The sequence below is a fragment of the Serinus canaria genome, chromosome 5 (genome assembly GCF_022539315.1).
Source record: "Serinus canaria isolate serCan28SL12 chromosome 5, serCan2020, whole genome shotgun sequence".
Classification (NCBI taxonomy): domain Eukaryota; kingdom Metazoa; phylum Chordata; class Aves; order Passeriformes; family Fringillidae; genus Serinus; species Serinus canaria.
Genome location: NC_066319.1, coordinates 54,950,427 through 54,969,481, shown reverse-complemented (window position 1 = coordinate 54,969,481; position 19,055 = coordinate 54,950,427). Strand labels below are relative to the sequence as shown.

The window sequence follows — 19,055 nt, the reverse complement described above, 5'->3', positions numbered from 1 at the left end:
AAATTGCAAATATTTCTTTTTGTTAAGGACTTGAGAAAATTTTGTTGTAATATTCTGATTTTTTTTTTTAATTTTGCTTTTCAGACATGTTTTCTCTTAGGCTTTGCTTTTTTATTTGCAACCAGATGAATTGCTGCTGTTGAGTACAGAAAGTGAGATTATGTTTAAATATTTTATATGTTTAATGGATCTGGTTTTAGTTTTTGTGAGAAACAGAAAATATTTTAGCTTAAGCTGAATAAAGTGACACTTCATTACAGTCAGCAGGACTTTTATGGATGTCAAATTTCTCCTGAGTGGCTTGCAGTCACAGTTCCTTGACACCAGTCCTCCTTCCATGGTATGGCTGCTTTTGTAGTAAGCTTGCAAAAATAAGGAAAAAATGGTCCAAGGGTAACTTACAAAAACTAACTCAATAACTGAAATAAATGCTAGACCCTTTGTCTTCTCCATGCTTCTTAATACTGGCCAGTCTCTCCCAGATACAACGTGCTACCTAGGGGAAGAACTTTGAAACAGGAGCATGAAATAATCTGAAAATTTCCTGATTATTGTAGATTGTCAGACAGTAAAGATTTTAATTTTTTAAAGATTTCCTCAGGAGGAGTAACAACTGTATTGTAAATTATAGTTGTTATTTTAACTGTGTCTTGCACAATTTATTCCTGCAAATGGCAGATTTAAGATTTGCCTCCTGCTAGATGTTATTATTGAAAATCAGGGGGATTTTGCTGCACAAGTACTTTAGGATTGCTGGAATATGTGAAATGTAGGTCTCTCTGAAGTACAAATGCATGCTTGTTTTGGTATTTTGGGTTTTAGGTTTCCGGTACTATTCATCTCTTCATGAACTTTTGTTTCCTCTGGTGCTGAGAATGAGATCATTATTGCTGTGAATCATGGACTTCTCATATTATCCACATTATAAAGGCAGAAAAGGAACATTTTGGCCGCACACTCTGACCTTTTGCATCATGTTGGCCAAAGGATTCCCTTCAATTTAATTTTTGAAATAATGCCTTTAGACTTCTCTTGATTTAGACATTTCTAATGATGGGCAGACAGTTGCATACCTGGGTGAAACTTGCTTAAAGACTTAATAGCAAAGGAAAACCAGTTTAAACTGTTAATATTTTTTCTTTTCCATTTTTTTATAACCTGGGCACATTTATAACCTAAGTCCCCTTGTACCCTGTTATTTGCATGGGTATATCCACAGTACCAGTAGGTTTCCATCCCTTCAGGAGCTTTTCCATGTGGGTAGCAGTCTCCATATGTAAAACGATCATTGTTTTCTTCCAGCCTCAAAGAAAACATTTGTCTTAGGATTGTATAATTTTTGAATACATATTAAGTATTATCTGCTGTTTTCAGCTGTTGTTGTATGTTCTCCTGGACTGTTCCAGCTCTGAAAAGGAGTTTGAAAACAACAGCCTGTTTTTACAACCACTTCCTGCTGATAATCGTGCCCACAATGTTCATAGTAAAGGCCAACCCAGTGCTACTGCATGACTCAAGTTTCCCCTTTTGCTTTGCTGTAGTAGCTGCACATCTAATCAGGGAGAGAGATTGCTGGAGGCTACCTTAAATGAAATCCAGAAGCACCACATTTTTATTGTGGCCTTTGCTGACAATTTCAGTGGACATTTGAACTAACTTCTCTAAGGAGCAAGGGAACTGTATGTTAAAGCATCTATAGTGTAGCTCTAAATCGATTCAGAGTTGCCTGAATCCTACTTGTGAATTTCCCAATCCTTAGCTATGATCTTGTGTCATTATAAATGCATTAAAAGTTGGGTTTGTTTTCGTTGCAGTAATAAAGCCTAAGCATTTGTAATGTGTTAGTAAGTTTAGATTTTCCACCAAAGTGTTCAACAGTTTGAAGAGGTTGAATAATACTCTGGATATGCAGATTTCATGACTTTAACTGAAATACCTGGGTTAGAAAAGCAGCTCTCTGAATCACCTAAAATCTGAATTAGCATTTAGCACTGATGCTCCTTCCAGCTCCTCTTCTGTCTCCAGTGACAGCAGCCAGGCTCTAGGACCACTCAGTTATTCACTTTAATAACCTACAAGATGCCTCAATAACCTATGAGATGCATTTCTTTTGGTGTTTCAGGGGTTTTTTTCCTCCTAAATTGTGGTGAGATCTATCAGATATGAGTGATAATTTTGCTTTGTCTCATTGGGGCCAGTATCTCAGGGTGGGCATAGAATAATCAGGCACTTCAAGTCAATAATGAGCTGGGAACATTTTCAGACTTGGAATATTATTTGAGCACAAAATTGGCATAGTGATTTCTTCCTAGATCTGTTTGATGAGCTGACAATTATTATGGTTCCTTGGCAATTGCATTGCTAACGTCTTTCCATTTTCTCTTTTTTCACTTTTACAGAAAATTTGCACTGAATTCAGTATAGGTCTGTGTAGATTTCTAAGCTGTGTATTTTACAGATGGTTTTTGTTAGCAGTTTCCTTACTGTGTTAAAATTTCAGATTACTGTAATGTCTTGCATAATACTACCTATAATAGATTTCTGATTTTTTTTTCTGAGCCATACTGAATTTTCAGCTAATTAACTACCCAGCATTGTTGTGGTTTTTAATGTAGAAATTAATTTCCACCAAATAATATTAACATAATGCATTAAATTTTGTAACAAATTTGGAGTACATTCATACAATTTTGAATGCAAACTAAGGGTAGAAATGCTCAAGGATAAAAGTTCTTAGCAGGGAAAATGTTTATGTATAAACTGATTATGTTATCTGAATTACTCTCCTTCCAGAGCTGATAATGTTTAGGAGAAATGTGCACTGTATCACTCTGGCTTACTTGAAGAACATTCACTAATACTTCTGTTACCACAGCATGCACCAAAATTCACTGGTGTCCCTGCATTTTATTTAATGCTGGATTTCTCAGCACACTGCTGCATACAAAAACTCACACACAGCCCTTTAGGTTTTCTTTGCGTGCCTCACTCTCTCCCCTTGTCTCACACTTTACCTTGACACTCCTTTCAATAATAAAACCATTTTTACAACATATGAGCCACACCTGAGTAGCTGATAGGATATCCAGCATGTGCTCATTAACAGCAGGAAGAGGGCTACCTTTGCACCTTGGGCCTCATGGTCCTTTCTTTTATTTTTATCTCCTCTCTTCTGGATACTGTTTAGACAATGCAGCCATAAGTGTGCTTGCTTTCAGTTAAATCTAATGGAAACTTGTACTGGTTTGGCTTGTTTTTAACTATTATGTTTTTCAAGTGTGCCCATAATGAGTAGATGGTGACCTAATATTTTGCAGCAGCGCAGGATATCATGAAGGGAGGGAAAACTGAAAGGTAACACTGGATTTGCTTGAGAAGGGAGCAGCCAAAGCAGCTTTCCCTTCCCAGCTCTTTGACCTCATAGAAGACAGCAAAAGAAACTAATTTCAGTTTTCTTAGTTTGCTCTTCCATCTGTGTTTCTGGGCTCCTAAGCTGGCATAGGAGATTGATGATAGTTTATATTCCAAAGTGTAATAAGGGTGTTCTGTATTGATGCTATTTCTGTTTTTAGTTATCATGGAATAATAGAATGGCCTGAGTTGGAGTTGAATGTCATCCAGTTCCAGTCTCATGCAGAGACACCTTCCACTAGTCCAGGTTTCTCCAAGCCCCATCCAACCTGGCCTTGAACACATCTAGGGATGGAGCATCCACAGCTTCTCTGGGTGACCTGTGCCAGGACCTCAGCACCCTCACACTAACAAATTCCTTCCCAATATCCAATCTAACCCTACTCTCTGTTTGCAGCCATTCCCCCTTGTCACTACAAGCTCTTCTCCATCTTTCTTCAGGCTCCCTTCAGGTACCACAAGGCAGCAATTAGATCATCCCAAAGCCTTCTCTTTTCCAGGCTGAATAATCCCAATTATCTCAGCCTTTCCTCATAGCAGAGTTGCTCCATCCCTCTGATCAATTTGGTGGCCTCCCCTGAACTCTGTCCAGCAGTTCAGTGTCCTTCCTGTGCTGGGATCCCAGCACTGGGATGGGGTCTGAGCAGAGCAGAGGACCCCCTTACCTTGGTTTTTCTTAGGTTGCAGGATATGGTGAGTGTTGTAGGTCACACAGGTTGTTGGCTTGCTCTTTGAGACCTTCACTGTGTCAGCTTGAGCAGTAAATCCAGCAGGTGCTGGCAGGGTGTTTTAGGCAGCTGAACAATTAACTAGATGTTGGCTCTTAGCATAAGTGGTGAATTGACCTAACCCATATTTGGTTTCTTTAACAGTTAACCTGGGTTTATTTCTTCCCTTTCTTTGGCTTGCTAATGAAATGAAATTAAGAAATACTGTCACATTCAAGAAGCATGTGTGTTCCTTGACTTCTTTCACAGACATGTTACTTGACCTCAGCGACCTTCTTCAGGTATTGTACCCTCTTTTAATTTGACTTTTGTTTTTTTAATTGGTAAAGTGTAAAATGTTTCAGTTTTTCTTTAAAAATTCTGAGTGGAAAATCACTGGGTTTGGAAATCTGAGTAATTTTTCAGTAAAATTAAATGTCAGAACATTTTTTTGCTTAATGCTGCAAACAATATAGAAGGAGTTGGTATGATCCTTTCATCAGGATTCAGAGTCACTGCAGTGGCACCGGGTCAGATGCTGCATATTTTTAAAACAACAGTTGTTGATGACAAAAATAACCTTTTTGGTAGGTAATGCTGTGTAAATGTATTTGTGCACTTCAGAACTGTGTTTTATAAGATGTATTTTGAGAGAAATACGAACTTGCTCTGTCTGTGGAAATAGAAATAGAAAGCTCTACTGACATATGTTATCTTACCCTCATTCTCTCTGTTACAACTGTTTTACATACAATGCGAGTAGGTTACTTGCATCTATTTTTGTCCTCCCAGCTGTCTTGGTAAATGGCATCCCTCTGAAGACTATTTATTGCTTGAAGCAATCTGCTGGAATTGCAATAATCAAATGCATCTTTAATTTTGAAATTTAGTAACTTTCTTCTCTTTTCTAAACTCTGATTGAATTATTTTGATTGCTCACGACCAAACATTACATGTGTAGAATGAAAGGTTTGTTTTCCTTCTAAACACAGGTAATTTTTCATGGTGATGGTTTTGAAATAGAATGATCACAGTAATATGAAGAACAGTCATAATGTGAACTAGAAGAAGAGGAATTGTATCTGTAAGAAGAAAAAGAAAAGATGTATTGTCAGCAGAAACAGACAAGAAAGATTGATTTGTCTTTTCCCCTCTGTGCATTCCAGGCAGAAAAGATTCTGAGATGGGGCTTATGGGGGACCAAAAGGTTAAAGAGGGGCAATTGAGGAGATAAGAGTGACAGAAATATATTAGTAGTAGGGAAATAATCAACCCCTGAAAGAGAAAAATCCAAGATTTCAGTATCTTGATTTGCATTTAACTGTCTTCTGATGAGCTCTACTGTATGGCTTCTTTAAGGTGAATCTGAGCAAACAGGAATGTTGAATGTTATTGTTAACTCTACCTATCCAGAAAGTCCTGTTTAAGAATACATAAATGAGTTTTTCAGGTTCTAGCTTGATGGTTTTTTCCTCCTCCCCAAGTCTGTTTAAAAAAAAAAAATCAAACAAACAAACCCCCACAAACAAAACCACAAACCAACAAACCACACGGAAAACCACAACTACAAACTGAGCCAAAAAAAAAAAAGAAACCAAAAAAAACCACCCAAGCCACCTTGGTAGCAAAACATTTGTGGCCCAGGCAGTAAATTTCAGTACATTTAGTACATTCTGCTTTACATAAGTCTTTCCCCACAAAACCTAAAAAAGATTTAGCTTGTTAAATATAGTTCATTAGATGATACTATTTTACTTTGAAGTGCCTCTTTTTTCCAAGGACTACTCTCCCATCCTGAAGTTGGGATATAAATGTTCTTAAGGAAGAAGAGTTGAGAGCAGTAGTAGTAGTGGTAGTAGCAGAATTATCTTTCCAAATTATTTAATTTGTTCATACTCATCTGTACAAAATTTGTCATAGTGCTCCAGATAACTTGGTTTTTCTTGGTGAGATGAGAAAGTGTTGATTTTATATCACAAAAAAATCACATCTGAAGACTAAAAAATGAGCTCTTGCTGATCTGCACAAACTCTGGCTTAGAAACTAGTTGTGAATGTTGAGATTTTTCTTCAGAATGTTCCTGATACAGCTCAGTTGCAGTGGGAGGTGAGGGTCCTGGAGGGCTCTTTGTCGTCTGGCTGAAGGAATTTTGTAGGAAAGTCACCACATGAAGCATCCTTACAGCTTGTCTCCATGGAGGCCACTGACTGAATTACTGAGCACCCCGAAATAGGTTTCAGTGCATTTGAAGACAAAAACACCCATAGAATCATTAAGGGTGGAAAAGACCTCCAAGATCACCAAGTCTAGCCACCATGTCCACCATTTATACAAGTCCTGAATCTGATGTAACCTGCAACTCAGTATTTGTTTAATCACTTATCTTATATTCTTTCTCTCTTGTTGCTCTTTAGAAAAAAAGTGGTAGAGGAAATCCTAAGAATGCCCTCCTAGGCTGTGGTTTGTACTTGTACAACCCCTCTTCCTGTCTTTCTTGAATTGCTTTGGGACTTAAAAATATTAAAAAACAAAAAAAACAAACAAACAAAAAGAGTCCTCTACAGTGTAATTTTAGGATAGTATTGTGCTGCTAAAACTTAGCAATAGAGGAGACTAATTTTTACTGTTAATGGCAGTCTGTTTAAAAAGTCATATCAGTTTTCCTCTTAAGCTGGTGACTGAGATGTGGGAGTTTGTCTTGTTCCACTGGGGAACTGCTGCATTTTCATAATAATTTTTGGAGCTTCAGAATTGCTGCCATCTTGGGAAAACACAAAAAGTCTTTTTTTGTTTTTCTTTTTTTTTAATTGGAAAGGCAATTTCCTTGGTGTTTTATCTTCATGTAAAATACATCTTACATCTTGAAAAATCTCCTGTTGAAAGTGTTGTTGGATCCAGAATACCTCTGATACATTTGGACTTCAAAGCATGATCTGAAATGATCTGAAAATGTCCAGAGCACTGCTACAAATCCGGCGCCTTCCTTGTGCCGAGCAGTTGTGCTGCTTGTTGATTGAGTTGGAAGGACAGGGAAAGTACTTGCTTATATTTTCAGATCCTGCATTTTACTTGCAAATACAGTCCTTAGAGAGGTCTGCAATCAGGCCTTTTGTTTGCTTTTTTGTTAGTCCAATCGAAGCAGCAGGCCTGGCTTGTTTAGGAGAGCTGCAAAGCCTGTCTAGCCTTGGCCAAGTTCTGAGCAGTTTAGGTTTTCTCCCATCTTTCCAAGCATCCCATTCCTTGCACCTGGAGAACTATTTGGCTGAAGTTTCATCTCAGTGTGGTGAAAAGCTGCCTTTCACATCCTTAGAAATGGCTGGGGTTTTTTAGTCTCTTGTCATCTCTAGTGTCACAGTCTTTGCAGTAGGGTCGTAAAAGACTTTGGGAAGGGTTTGGCATTGCTCTGATCCCCACTTTCAGCCTAGTAGAATATAATTTTTAGCATGCCTTGTGGTGTGTCCTGCTGTTAAACAAGGCTGGCATTCACTGAAGAGATCTTAGACATCTGAAGAGCCAGGCTCTTTATAAGTGTGCAGCAGGAAAATTACCAGCAATAGATGTAATTAATTAAAATGGGATGTGTCTACTTAATATCAAGAAAAGGTTATTCATTGTGAGGACTGCCAAGTGTAGAAACAGGTCATTTAGAGCAGTTTTGAAGTTTTTATCCATCAAGGCTCTCAAGATCCAGAGCAACCTGGTCTGTTCTTGTGGCTGAGCCTGCTTGGAGCCGGAGGTTGGGCTGGAGACCTGATGAGATCCATTGCCACCTGAGCTACACTGTGGTTCTAGGTAAGGGAAGAGGATGCCCAAGAAGTGAAAATCAGTAACTAATACTTGCTTCGTCTCTCTTCCACTTCAGAACACAACTCTCACCCCTATTTCTTCATCTGCAGTTTGTCTTGTCAAGTAACAGTACTTGCTTGTCTAGAAGGATTTTTATTGGGAATTACTTTTGAACACTTGTTTTCATTTAATTAATCTAAAGGCAGCATTGGGCTCTCTGACTCCTCTATGATTATTGCAATTGATTGCTCTTTGACTTTCTTGCATAGATGGTTTGATAATGGCTTATTGTACTGCTGTGGTATTGGAGGAAGAACTCCAGGACTGCCATGGATGTGACTAGCAGAAGGAGTCTCCTTTGGAGTCCCCTGACTGAAGCCAGTGCTTTAAAGCCCAGTATGAGAGGGAAGCTGCTTAATTTTGCTTTGTGTCTCTTTTGATCAACAGCCTGGCAAGCTGAGTTTGATACTTGTTTGTATTTTTGTGTGTTACCTTTTGACTGCTCCAAATGCAGAATGGATCAAAAAAATTAGGATGTTTCAGTTTATTGCATGGAAAAAGGTAAAATAGAGTCTTCTTTTAAAGACTGCACTGGTTTGCTTCAGTTTTTAATACCCTTTGTTCATTTAAAGTTATTAACATGTTGACTGTATTTGCCTTTATTGCCCCTATGCAAATTGCTGTTGATTGAGTTAATTTAAACAACCTGTTTGGGACCTTCAGGCATTACTACACTAGAAATGTTAATAATGAATCAAATAACCACAGGTGCCTCTTTCCCCAGCAACAGACACTCTCCTTAAAAACTCATTTGCTTTTCATGCTTGCTTAATTATTTAGGCAAGCAGCCATGGATGTTTCACAGTGTGAATTCTCATCGTGTTCCAACTGCCCGGTCTTTGTCTTTCTAGAGGAATATCTTAACCACTGTCACCATTTGTTGTACTCTGCCAGACTGCCACACTATGGTCTTGAAAAGCCTTTTTGGAAATTGCTTGTAGAAGGGTTATTGTTTTATAACTTACAGTCAAACAGAAACTTCCATTCAATGGTAGCAGCTTTATTTTTTGCTACTCTCCAGAAGTTAACATGACCTGGTAACCTGGTAACTGTATGAATGGGAGATTCTCTGTTTCCCCAGAGAGTTTAAAATTCTGGAAGGTGTCAGGCTGATGAATTCCTGCGTTCCTGGAAATGAGGTGTTTGTTGTTACTCCTGAAAGTGGAAGTATATTGGTATTTGTGAACAGATCAGGCATGATGTGAAAGCAAGAGGAAATTATGAAAGGATAAGAGTCTCTCTGGAAGTGTCCCTTTGAAATCAGTGTCTGATGACTGACAGATGTGAAATGAAAAGACTGTCTCCAAAAAATGCTGTGAAGGGCAAAGAGCATAACAAGTAGAAGGATCTTGTTGTGAAGATGTAACTGAATAATTGGAAGCCATTCCTTCACTAAATGCCCCTTTTAATTAACATAATGTGTTTGATAATGAGAACAGAGATTAACTATTGGTAAAGGACAACATCTTAGAGAATTATAAGGTCTCCTGTAAAAAGAGGTTTTGGCAGTGCCTTGGTGAGCACATACTTCTTTGTCTGAAAAATGTCTTCCTGCTAAAGAAACTGCTTAGTTTTTTGGTTTTCCTTTTTTTTTAAATAAAAAATCTGATGGGTCCACATGCTTGTAAACTTACTCTGTTAAAAATGAGTTGAATGCAAGAGAATATGGTAAAAATTATCAGGGTATGCAGATATTTTAAAATCTCCCCTCTAACAGAGGTTGACACCCCTCTTTTGCATTAGGTGTTGATGCTTAAACCTAGTGATTGCATCAAGTTTAGGTAATTTTAATATATGGTGAAAATCTGAAAAAAAGGAGCACAAGTCTTATGAAAGTATATAAAGCAATTGTCTCACTTCAGCAGTTTTGATTGGGGAGAGTTTGGAGAAATACTGTTTTTCAGTATGATCCTTTTAAATTAAGGGGAAAGAGGCTGAAGCTTTAAAGCTGCACCAATTCAAGTTTAAGCCAGAGATACCTTTTTAGAAGGGCATTTTTGTTTATTCACCATTCTAAGAACTCATATAAAATTAGGTTTTATAAATGCAAATGTCATATGATTCTAAATTTGGAACGTTAAGCTTTTGATGGATTGGAGTATATGAATTTTTATAAGAAGTTCTTAATGAAGAAAGAACTAGAAATTAAAGTAGGCCTCTAAATTAATTCTCCTAATTTTCTAAGCTTAATGGAGTGCAGAAAAACCAAATGATGAGAGTAAAGAAAGCCCTCTCTAAATGCCTATTTTATATCATATCTCTTCTATCACGGGATCTGTGTGTGCATGTGAGTAATAGCTGAAATCAGTGGTAGAGGAATAAAATTTTAGTGAAAGGGCCACCTTCCACTAAATCCAGGAGATCTTAAATATCATGTTTCAGGAGTTCAGTGGCATTACAGATTTCTGAGTGAACTTTATGCCATCTTTAATTTTTCATTTATGAGAAGTGCCCCAGAACCTGTAAGTATCTGTTAACTTTTAAAGTTGAGAAGCATATTGTTTAAGAGGGCCTGAAGTCATTTTTCCTACTGATTTGCCAGAAAAACTGTAAGCAATTAAATATTCCTGATTCTTTTTGTGACCCTGGCATTAAAAATATGTGAGCTTCATGAGGAAAACAATACAGAACATGGACTGTACTGTATATTTTGCTTTCTTTCTAAATAGGTAGTAACCAGAACCTACAAAGAGATGGGCTTGTGAGCAAAAGAAAGAAAATCCCTCATTTACCATTTCTATTTTAATTATTTATTTTGTGCAAATACATTGCCTGCACCTTCAAGTCAGCCATAAAACACTGATGATGTGGGTGAAGTGGAAAAGCAGGTTAGATTTAAGTGCATTACTTCTCAAATAAACCATAGATCAGGAGACTTTAGTTAGTCCAGGAAAGAAGGATAAATAGTAATTGAGCACGTTTATTATTAATTTGTCTTTGCTTTAGATTTAATTTGGAAGTCACTTTGATTGTTAGAACTTCACTAGGAAAAAAAACAAACATGCTTCCTTATGCCTCTTCATATTTATTTGCTCTTTATAATTGAGTTTATGGAAAGTTTGCTTGGGAGGAGTTTTAGAGAGTGACGTGATTTGATGGTGACAAACATCAAGTGACAAGGAAAAAGGCTAGAAGGAAAAAATACTTGTTTGGATTGGAGTTTTATGTTGTTTTTTCCTCTAGACTAATATGAGAGAACTAGTTGAGTTTAAGAGGCCTCTAATGGAAACATCATATGTACTTGGCTCCACTGAAGTAACTTTATTGATTTGTGCAGTGAAATCGTCCTTGCAGAACAAGATCTAAGTGATGAGGTTCAAGATTTATAGTAACTTGGTCTGCCAGCTTAGAAGGCTGAAATTACAGCCAAACACTCATTCTTTATGTTAATATTTTTTAGACAAAAGGTCAAAACAACCCTTTTCAAGCTTGCAGTGAATCTAAAGCCAGCTGAAATGCTGCAGACATTTTGCTTTAGTGATATCTGTTCTGTCTCAGTGGCTCATGGAAAGTCACACGCTCTCAGGCTCCAGTATCAATTGCCAGATTCAGTAGGTATATATATTTTTTTTTCTGCATAAAATTTGGTGACTTACTTCCTAGAAAAGAGACTTCTCATTCAGAGGGTATATTTTGCATTTTTCCTTCCCCTAGAATGGTGCTTCTATGTTGTCTGCTATTTCAGGAAGAAAAAGGGCAGTAAAATTTAAGGCTGTATTTTTGCATCTTTTAGGCCAGTCCAAGCATTGGTCAGACACAGCATGGAATACACTCATTTCTCACTAAATATGGAATGAATTACCATCACCTCATGTATAATTGATTGCACAGTCACTGTCAGGATATGTGATCATTCTGAGGCTATTTTTTAAGTTCTAATTTCTGATTTTTAAAATACATTTGAGAAAAATACTCATTAAGAACATTTTCACATAAGCATTTTGAAGGGCTAGGTGAAAATATGTCAGTTGTTTGGGGGTTTGGATGTTGTTGAGATAAAAATATTTTAGCTGGCTTGGTAGAACCATCCATACACTTGGGAGGAAAGCCTGCTTTTAACCTAATGTTGGCAAAGCTCTTTGATGAAATGGAAAGAGCAATAGTTTTTTAATTCCATAGGCTTGTGCCATAATCATCAGTCAGTTGTGTAATTGACTGCTAAGCAAACACTTCACTATCCAGGCATAGGGAAGAGAGGGGCAGTTTTGTTCCATAAAAGCAGCAGAGTATATACCATTGTTCAAAACTAACCTAAAACCTACTTGCTTGGAGTGTAGGAGGATGGAGATTTTATACTAACCTTGACCTTTACATATACCCTGGGGGAAGCAAGGTGTTCATGGAGCTCCGTGGGAATGTTTGAGACTGATTGGGAACTGGAGTATATCCTGCCTTTCTTGCTGACCACAAAAACACATCTTAAGATAGAGAAAGAAAACTTCCTCAGACTTGTAAAATACAAATATGGTTGTCTGTGCTATAAATTGCAAATCAGAATATGAAGAGTAACTCCTACCCTCAATTTACATCCTCCTGGGTGCAGCAGTGAAGTAGGGGATGGGAGCAGAGCTCTGTCCCTTGTGCCTGAGCAGGTTTTGTGTGGTTTAGGGCTTTTCTGGTTTTTTTTTTTTTTTTTTTTTTGGTGGTGTTTTTTGTTTTCTTCCTAATGTTTTTAATGTGATCTGAGGCAATGTCCAAACAGCAAGATATGACAAATACCCCTTGGGGCATGTAGCACCACTCCTTGATTTGGTGAAAAGTTTGGTGTGTGCCTGTGCAATACTTAATTATGCCATTACAGATGATCATGCAGAACTGAAATTTGCACTGACTTGTATTTGTTCAGGTTTTGTAATGGTGCAAGGTAAATGACACTTTATAGATACTGATATTACATTTAAGTCTGCTTAATGCCTTATGATGTAATGTGACAACTGAGAAACTGTACTGCAGAGCAGCACTGAGCCCACTGAAGAGCATGATGAACAACTTTTTATAATTATTTCAATATAAACTTATGCTTTGATTTACAATGCTAATTTGTGCAGATTTTGACAGGCTCTGAGTATTATCCTGTACATATGAATATTGCTTGTATAACTTGAATTTTTTTGAGCAGGTTAAGATTTTAAAAGTTGGGGTTTTCTCCTTTCCATATAAATGTTCTGTTAAAAACATTTGTGGTTTATGATCTACATAATGCTTTTTTTGTCTTTTAATAGGTGAATGTCTATGTACTGGGAAAAACCTTCCTTGTGTTGGCCAGAGAACTCTGCATAAATGCTCCAGCCATAGGTATTTTTTTTAATTATTTGACTTTTGACTATTTGAGTCTTTTATTCCTGTGGTTACTTGAACAGAAATATGCATGTATGTATATATACACAGTATTGTATGATAATACCCAAGCAGAAACTTCATAGTGAAGCTGGAATCAATCCAGGCCGAGGAGCATTGCTGACTATAAGAGCCTGTTCTCCTTTATGGAAGAGCTTTTTTGGAACTAGATGCTATTTTCTTTTGCAAATAGTTTTGTTGCTTTTTCCAAGAGTAATTTGGACTATACAAAGACAATGGACTGACATGGAACAAATTTGTGTGTGTCAGCAAGCTCCTGCAGGCCTGTCACGCTTCAATTCCACAGATGCAACATTTGATAAGTATTTGCCAAATTTACTATCTGTCCATCACCTGTAGCTGAGCTGTTCAGTGCTTGAAATACAAGTGGCTTGGTGGAAAATGAGCAACTTTTTCCAAACATGTGAATAACTTCTAATAAGTCAACACTGAAATTGTAACTGTGATAGGAAGGTGGGGTTTAACCTGTCCAAAGGGTATAGAAGCCATTCTCTTGGTTGAGGGCTTAAGCCAAGGGAATTTGTGCCAATTCCAGTTAAAAGAGTGCATTTATACTGAGATCTTGTGACTGTTACCCACCTCTGTGTAGGAATTATCTGCCTGCATCTTTACCCACTCTCACTCCCACTCTCTTTCATCTGTACCAAGAGAATCAAATGGCTGAGTTGCAGAAGGACAACACAGGCACACCCCTTGAGCTGTTTTGGGTTGGCACAGGGCTGCTGCCTCTGCAGCAAGGGGAGCAGCAGCTTGCACAGGGAGCATGGCCACAGCAGCTCTGCTGCAGGGGTCTTGTTCTCAGTAATCCACTTCCCTTTTTACTTTTTATTACTTTTTTGGTCTTTTTTTTTAGAGAGAGAAAACAGGCAGGATTTGCATTGCAGCTTAGTTTCAAGGTGAAAATTAATGCAGCTTGGGAAAAGGCAAACTTGTTAGATGTAGAGGTACTTGTTATACATGGAAAAAATACTGGTTTAGACTGCTGTTTCAGCACTCTCTTCCAAGCCCATCCTAAGATTTACAAAATCCACTAAATATTTCTAATTGGCTCAGCTATCATCATGAGACCTTTGAGAAAAAGCTTTTATCACTTTCTGAGGAAAGTACTAGAACAGAATGATTGCTGATAATGCCTGAGACTGTTGTTTTCCAAAAAAGAGCAGGAGGAAAGATCCAACAGCTTTTTTTTTTTAAGGTGGCTTATTTCTAATAGTAATCTTAAGTGAACCTAAACACCATCTTACAAGTATTTTTCTAATGCCTGCTGCTTTGTATAAAGATGGGATGTAAATTCAGATAGTGTCTGCCAGTAAATACAGCCCTGGGCTAAATTTGTGATGCAGCCCTGTCACTGAATTAATTAACTTCATCTGTGTTTCTTGACTCTGGCCATTCAAGGGGGGTGTGTAGTTTGACAGGTGCAAGTGGCAGTGTTGCTGTATGGTGGGCAGGCTGGAGGATAACAGAGATGCTGCATGTGAAGGGGCATTAGGAGTTCTCAAATGTAACCACAGGATGATTTTGATCAGCTTTGATTATACTGATGGTTTGTCTAGCTCCAGCTTGGGTAACACACAAAAAACCCTGAGCTTCCTCAAATGTCAGCTCCTTTTCTCATGAAGGAAAAATAAAGGCTGCTGATGGATAGTTTCAGTTACCAAGAGAGGGAACATTCCTATTTGCTGGGTGTGGATGCACACAGGGACCAGACTACAGTGTCATCACCCCTGTTAGCTGTACATGAATTAACACACACGAGCCATAAGGTCAGCAAAGATCAAGTACACAGGCTTTAGGGCAAGTAAAAATGTTTTATATTTCACAGATTCGTAAACTGCTCTAGTTTAGAACATTCTGTTTGAGTCAGCTGCAGTCTGCAAGTTAGTTATCTATATACAAAATAAATGCACAGTACGTGCAAAATTTAACATTTTTCTGCTTGTTGCAGTCTTAATAATTAAGTCAAATAGCTTATGAATAAATAAAATAAGATTAAATTCAAGAGCATTCCTTCACTTATTTGTATAGCCTGATGTAGCAGATAGGTAAGTAGCATAACATTCCATACTGCTGCAGAGTTCGTAGTAAAACCGAAAAAATCCCTTAATGTGCATCGTTGCAGCACTGGAATACAATCAAGGTGAAATGCATCATGCATAGAAAATGAGCTCAGGTATTTGTCCTCCTTGTACTCCGGTTCCATTAGTACTGTCCGAGGAGCACTGGAACTGGAACGTCACTTTCCCGCACTGCACTTCAGTCATTCCCTCTTGTCCAAAGTAACTGAGTTCATTACCATCGAGAATAGCACTTACATTGTAAAATGTGTCTTGCTCGACCTGCACAGGGTGTTCAAACCACACCGAGAAGGTGTTGCTGGAGCCGTCGGAGGTAAACTTTGTCAGATTTTGAGCAAGGACAACGCCTAAGCGCTTCAGTTCGATTTTGACGCTGTATTCAGCTTTGCCACAGCTTGACCCATACAATCCCAGTCCTGCTATAAATATCCGTTTGTCTACGGCAAACTGAATACTGTCACATCGGCCCCGGTACCGCCACTGATTGCTGCGATACGCAGACGACTGAAACCGATGGCAGCGCTGAGGGACGAGTCCTTTTCTTTTCGTCAGGGGGAACTCTAATTTGGGTTTGTTTGCGGCCGTGTACCATAGGAATATGTTGTGAGTCTCCTCAAGGGTGAGGATGTCGGACTGGGCAGCTCCGTTGGCAAACTCTTCCAAAGTCATGGTTGGAATCCGCACCAAGTACAAAGCTTTCCCTAATACATTCCTCTTGTTGCGTGGCGTAACCGGCAGCCCTTGCCTTTTGCATTCAGCCTCTGCCCAGTTGAGAACAGCCTCGAAAACTACCACTTCCTTGGTGTTGAGTGCTTCCCGGGTTACAATGATCTCTAGTGTTTGTTGATCTATCTCACAGAAGCCCTCTGACTTCAGTGCCATTTCTGCCTGAGCATCAATCACTTCCCAGCAGCGCTGCGTCAGCTCTGGCTCCTCGAAGAGCCTGCTCTGAGACAGCAGGACACAAGCGTTCTTCGCTTCTAAGCTGGTCTCCAGAAAATTGACGCAAGCCTTTGCTAGGGCCGGCACGATGTACTTCTTGGCAGCATAGAGTGTAGCCAGAACTGTGTCAGCTTCCAGGTCTATTTCATCACTATACATGTATCTAGATGGAGGGGTGAAAAAAAAATTAGTTTCTCAGGGAAAAAAACCCCAAAACCAGGCCATGAAAATAATCTATATTCGTCTTTGCTGGCAGTGAATCTGACATTCAGTATTTGTCAGCACATTAAGTAAACAGCAATAAGTGCATATTGCACAATGTCAATTAGGAGATGTATATTTTATAAGCTACTTTGATTCTGTCCATGTAATTAGCAGACTTGTAGTGGCCACTTACTTTAATAGGATTAGAAAGGCTGCAGGTTCCACATCTGGTATATGGATTTCAGATTTGACCTCTGCGAGATCGCCATAAAACATAGCATAGAAGACAGAGCTACCAACTGCCAAAACATACTGGAAAATAAAGAGAGAGAAGCCTCAGTAACATGGTAAGGAACAGCTGAGCGTGCTGGCTTTCCTAAAAGCTACATTTAGCAAAAGTTACAAGCTGCAGTGGAAGCAGAACACTGCCTTAGACTGCTCCCTTTAATTGCAGTGTATATGTGAATTACTTCTGGGATTAGACAAGAGCTATAATTAGAAAAAATAAGAGTGGAACCTAGTTGTAACGCAGGGGGAAAAGGCGACCTGCACAGCAGCATTATAAAGCCAGAAATTATATGCACAAACCTTATGGGCAGGAACTTTCTTGGATGCCCCTGGCGGGCCCACGATGAAGTGAACGTCAGCCATGAGTTCGTTATTGAACATCAGCGCGTTCCTGCAAGCAGGGGAGGGGGGAGAAGCCCCGTTAGCCGCGGGCTGCCCCTCGCCCGGCGCCCCAGCCTCCCGCCGGCGGCCCCCGGGGCTCCAGCCCAGCCCTGCGCTCTCGCCTGGCCGGGGCGCAGGTGCATAGGGCGGGCGCCTCTCTCTCTCCCGCCCGCCCGGGGAGGGTCCGGCGGGCCTGGCCCTTACCTCTCCCGCAGCGTGGGATGGAAGGATTGCCAGTTGGCGCTCTCCAAGTTGTTGTTGTTGAGGTTTTGGAGCTGGGGCGGCGGGGGCGGCTGGGCGCTCTGCTGGAGCTGCAGGGCGTTCTTCTTGCTGTTGGCAGCGGTGGCGGCGGCGGCGGCGTTGCTGTTTGCAATGTTAGTGTTGGTGCTGGCAGGGTAAAGTTCTGCAGCCATCTTCTTCTTCAGGGACAGGGGCACTATCTCATAGCATCCTGGCACCTTGCCGTTTGACCTCACACTCTTTTTGGACTTCTTTAAGGTCTCTGGAAGCAGAAGAAAAAAAGTCAAACACTTCATGATCCTGCCATTGAGGCAACCAGGGGGCAGTGGCATGAGCAAGAGAACTAACAGATCCCAAATGCGAGTCCCACTATCAGGATATTTTGTATGCTTCTAGATGCAGGGTGGCCTTTGGTTTTTTTTGGCGTGTGTGCCCGCTCTTTGGTTACCGGCCCGACGCACCTTTCCGGGGGGAAAGGGGTGATGCTGTGTCGGATCTGTGCCAGCGCTCACCTTGGCTTGTGGGGGGGTCCCAGCCTCCACGGCACTGCCACGACTGCAGCGGGGAGCCCGAGCGGGGCCGGCAGGCAGTTCCGTCCCCAAGGAACGGGGAGAGAAAAATTAAAAAGAAAAAAAAAAAAAAAAAAGGAGAAACAAAAAAAAAGCCAAAATCCAGCAACAAAACCCCAGGAATCCGGCAGAGGCGGTGGGTCAGGAGCGAGAGTCAATCCACAAATCCTCCGAGTGCAGCAGCCCGGCGAGGGTGAAGCGCAGCCAGCCGCCCGATCCCCGCTGCCAGTGCTCCGCTCCGTCCTTCCCGGCCCGGCGGGGGCACATCCGCGGCGGCCGGGCCGAGCCGAGGCGGCGGCTCCCTGCAGTCCCGCTCCCGGGCGGCCCCGCCGCCGCTCGCACCAACTTTGCTCCGGTCCCCGCGGCGGCCGCCGCCGTCGCTACTGCTGCTCCTCCGCGCTCCTCCTGCCCGCGCCAGGGGCGCTGCTGCCCGCGCCAGGGGCGCCCCGGCTCCTCCGCGGCGGGCGGGAGGGATGCGGCGCTGCCCTGGGCGCTCCCTTGGCGGTGGGATGGAACGCTACGCGGCCGGGCTCGGCACGGCTCTGCCGGGCCCTGCCTCCGCCTCCCGCACTAAGAGGCAGCGGCCGCGCCGCGCGTCACGGCCGTCCGCGCCAATGGCGAGCGCCGGGGCGCGGCGGGGAAAGGGCCGCCCCTCGCCCCGTCGGCCGCCCCCCCGCGCCTACGTGCGCAGCGCCGGGCGCCCGCTGGGAGCGAGCCCCGCGGTCCCCCTCGATCGGTGTCCCTGCTCCTCCCGCTGTCCCAGCTCCGGCCGCAGCGGGACAGGCGCGGAGGGACGCGGGGCAGCGCGGGGGGACCGCGGCGGGGTGGAGGGGGCGGCCCCGAGCGCTCAGCGCCGTTCCCGGGCGGCCCGGGCGGGGGCGCCGCCGCTCCGCGCTGCGTTGGGCGGGGGAGCCGCGCTGCCCCGCGGGGCCGCCGCCGGGGGAGCGGGGGGCACGGCGGCGGCTGCGGGGCTGCTCCCGAAGAGGGCTCCTCCCCTCTCCCTCCAGCCGGCGTTCCCTCCCTGTGCCCGC

General features: G+C 41.6%; 2 protein-coding genes across 3 annotated transcripts in view; one reads left to right on the top strand and one right to left on the bottom strand.

Moving 5' to 3' along the window:
* The window catches only part of BRF1 (BRF1 RNA polymerase III transcription initiation factor subunit), a 172,004-nt gene that overhangs the window by 64,137 nt on the left and 88,812 nt on the right, over nucleotides 1-19,055 (top strand). The window contains exons 4-5 of the mRNA XM_009101684.4: nucleotides 4,389-4,420; nucleotides 13,187-13,259. Of these exons, the coding sequence (XP_009099932.2) occupies nucleotides 4,389-4,420; nucleotides 13,187-13,259 (105 nt within the window). The remainder of the gene's footprint in view (nucleotides 1-4,388; nucleotides 4,421-13,186; nucleotides 13,260-19,055) is intronic.
* On the bottom strand, nucleotides 15,089-18,316 carry BTBD6 (BTB domain containing 6). 2 transcript variants are annotated; one of them, XM_018907140.3, is made up of 5 exons: nucleotides 17,968-18,312; nucleotides 17,420-17,717; nucleotides 17,135-17,225; nucleotides 16,740-16,858; nucleotides 15,089-16,505 (listed from the first exon to the last, which is right to left on the bottom strand). In XM_018907140.3, exons 2-5 carry the CDS (start codon nucleotides 17,626-17,628, stop codon nucleotides 15,473-15,475), a joined length of 1,452 nt encoding a protein of 483 aa, XP_018762685.1. In that variant the 5' UTR covers nucleotides 17,629-17,717; nucleotides 17,968-18,312; the 3' UTR covers nucleotides 15,089-15,472. The 2 variants fall into 2 exon arrangements, with proteins under 2 accessions (XP_018762685.1, XP_009099930.1); XM_009101682.4 differs by having other exon boundaries at nucleotides 17,420-18,316.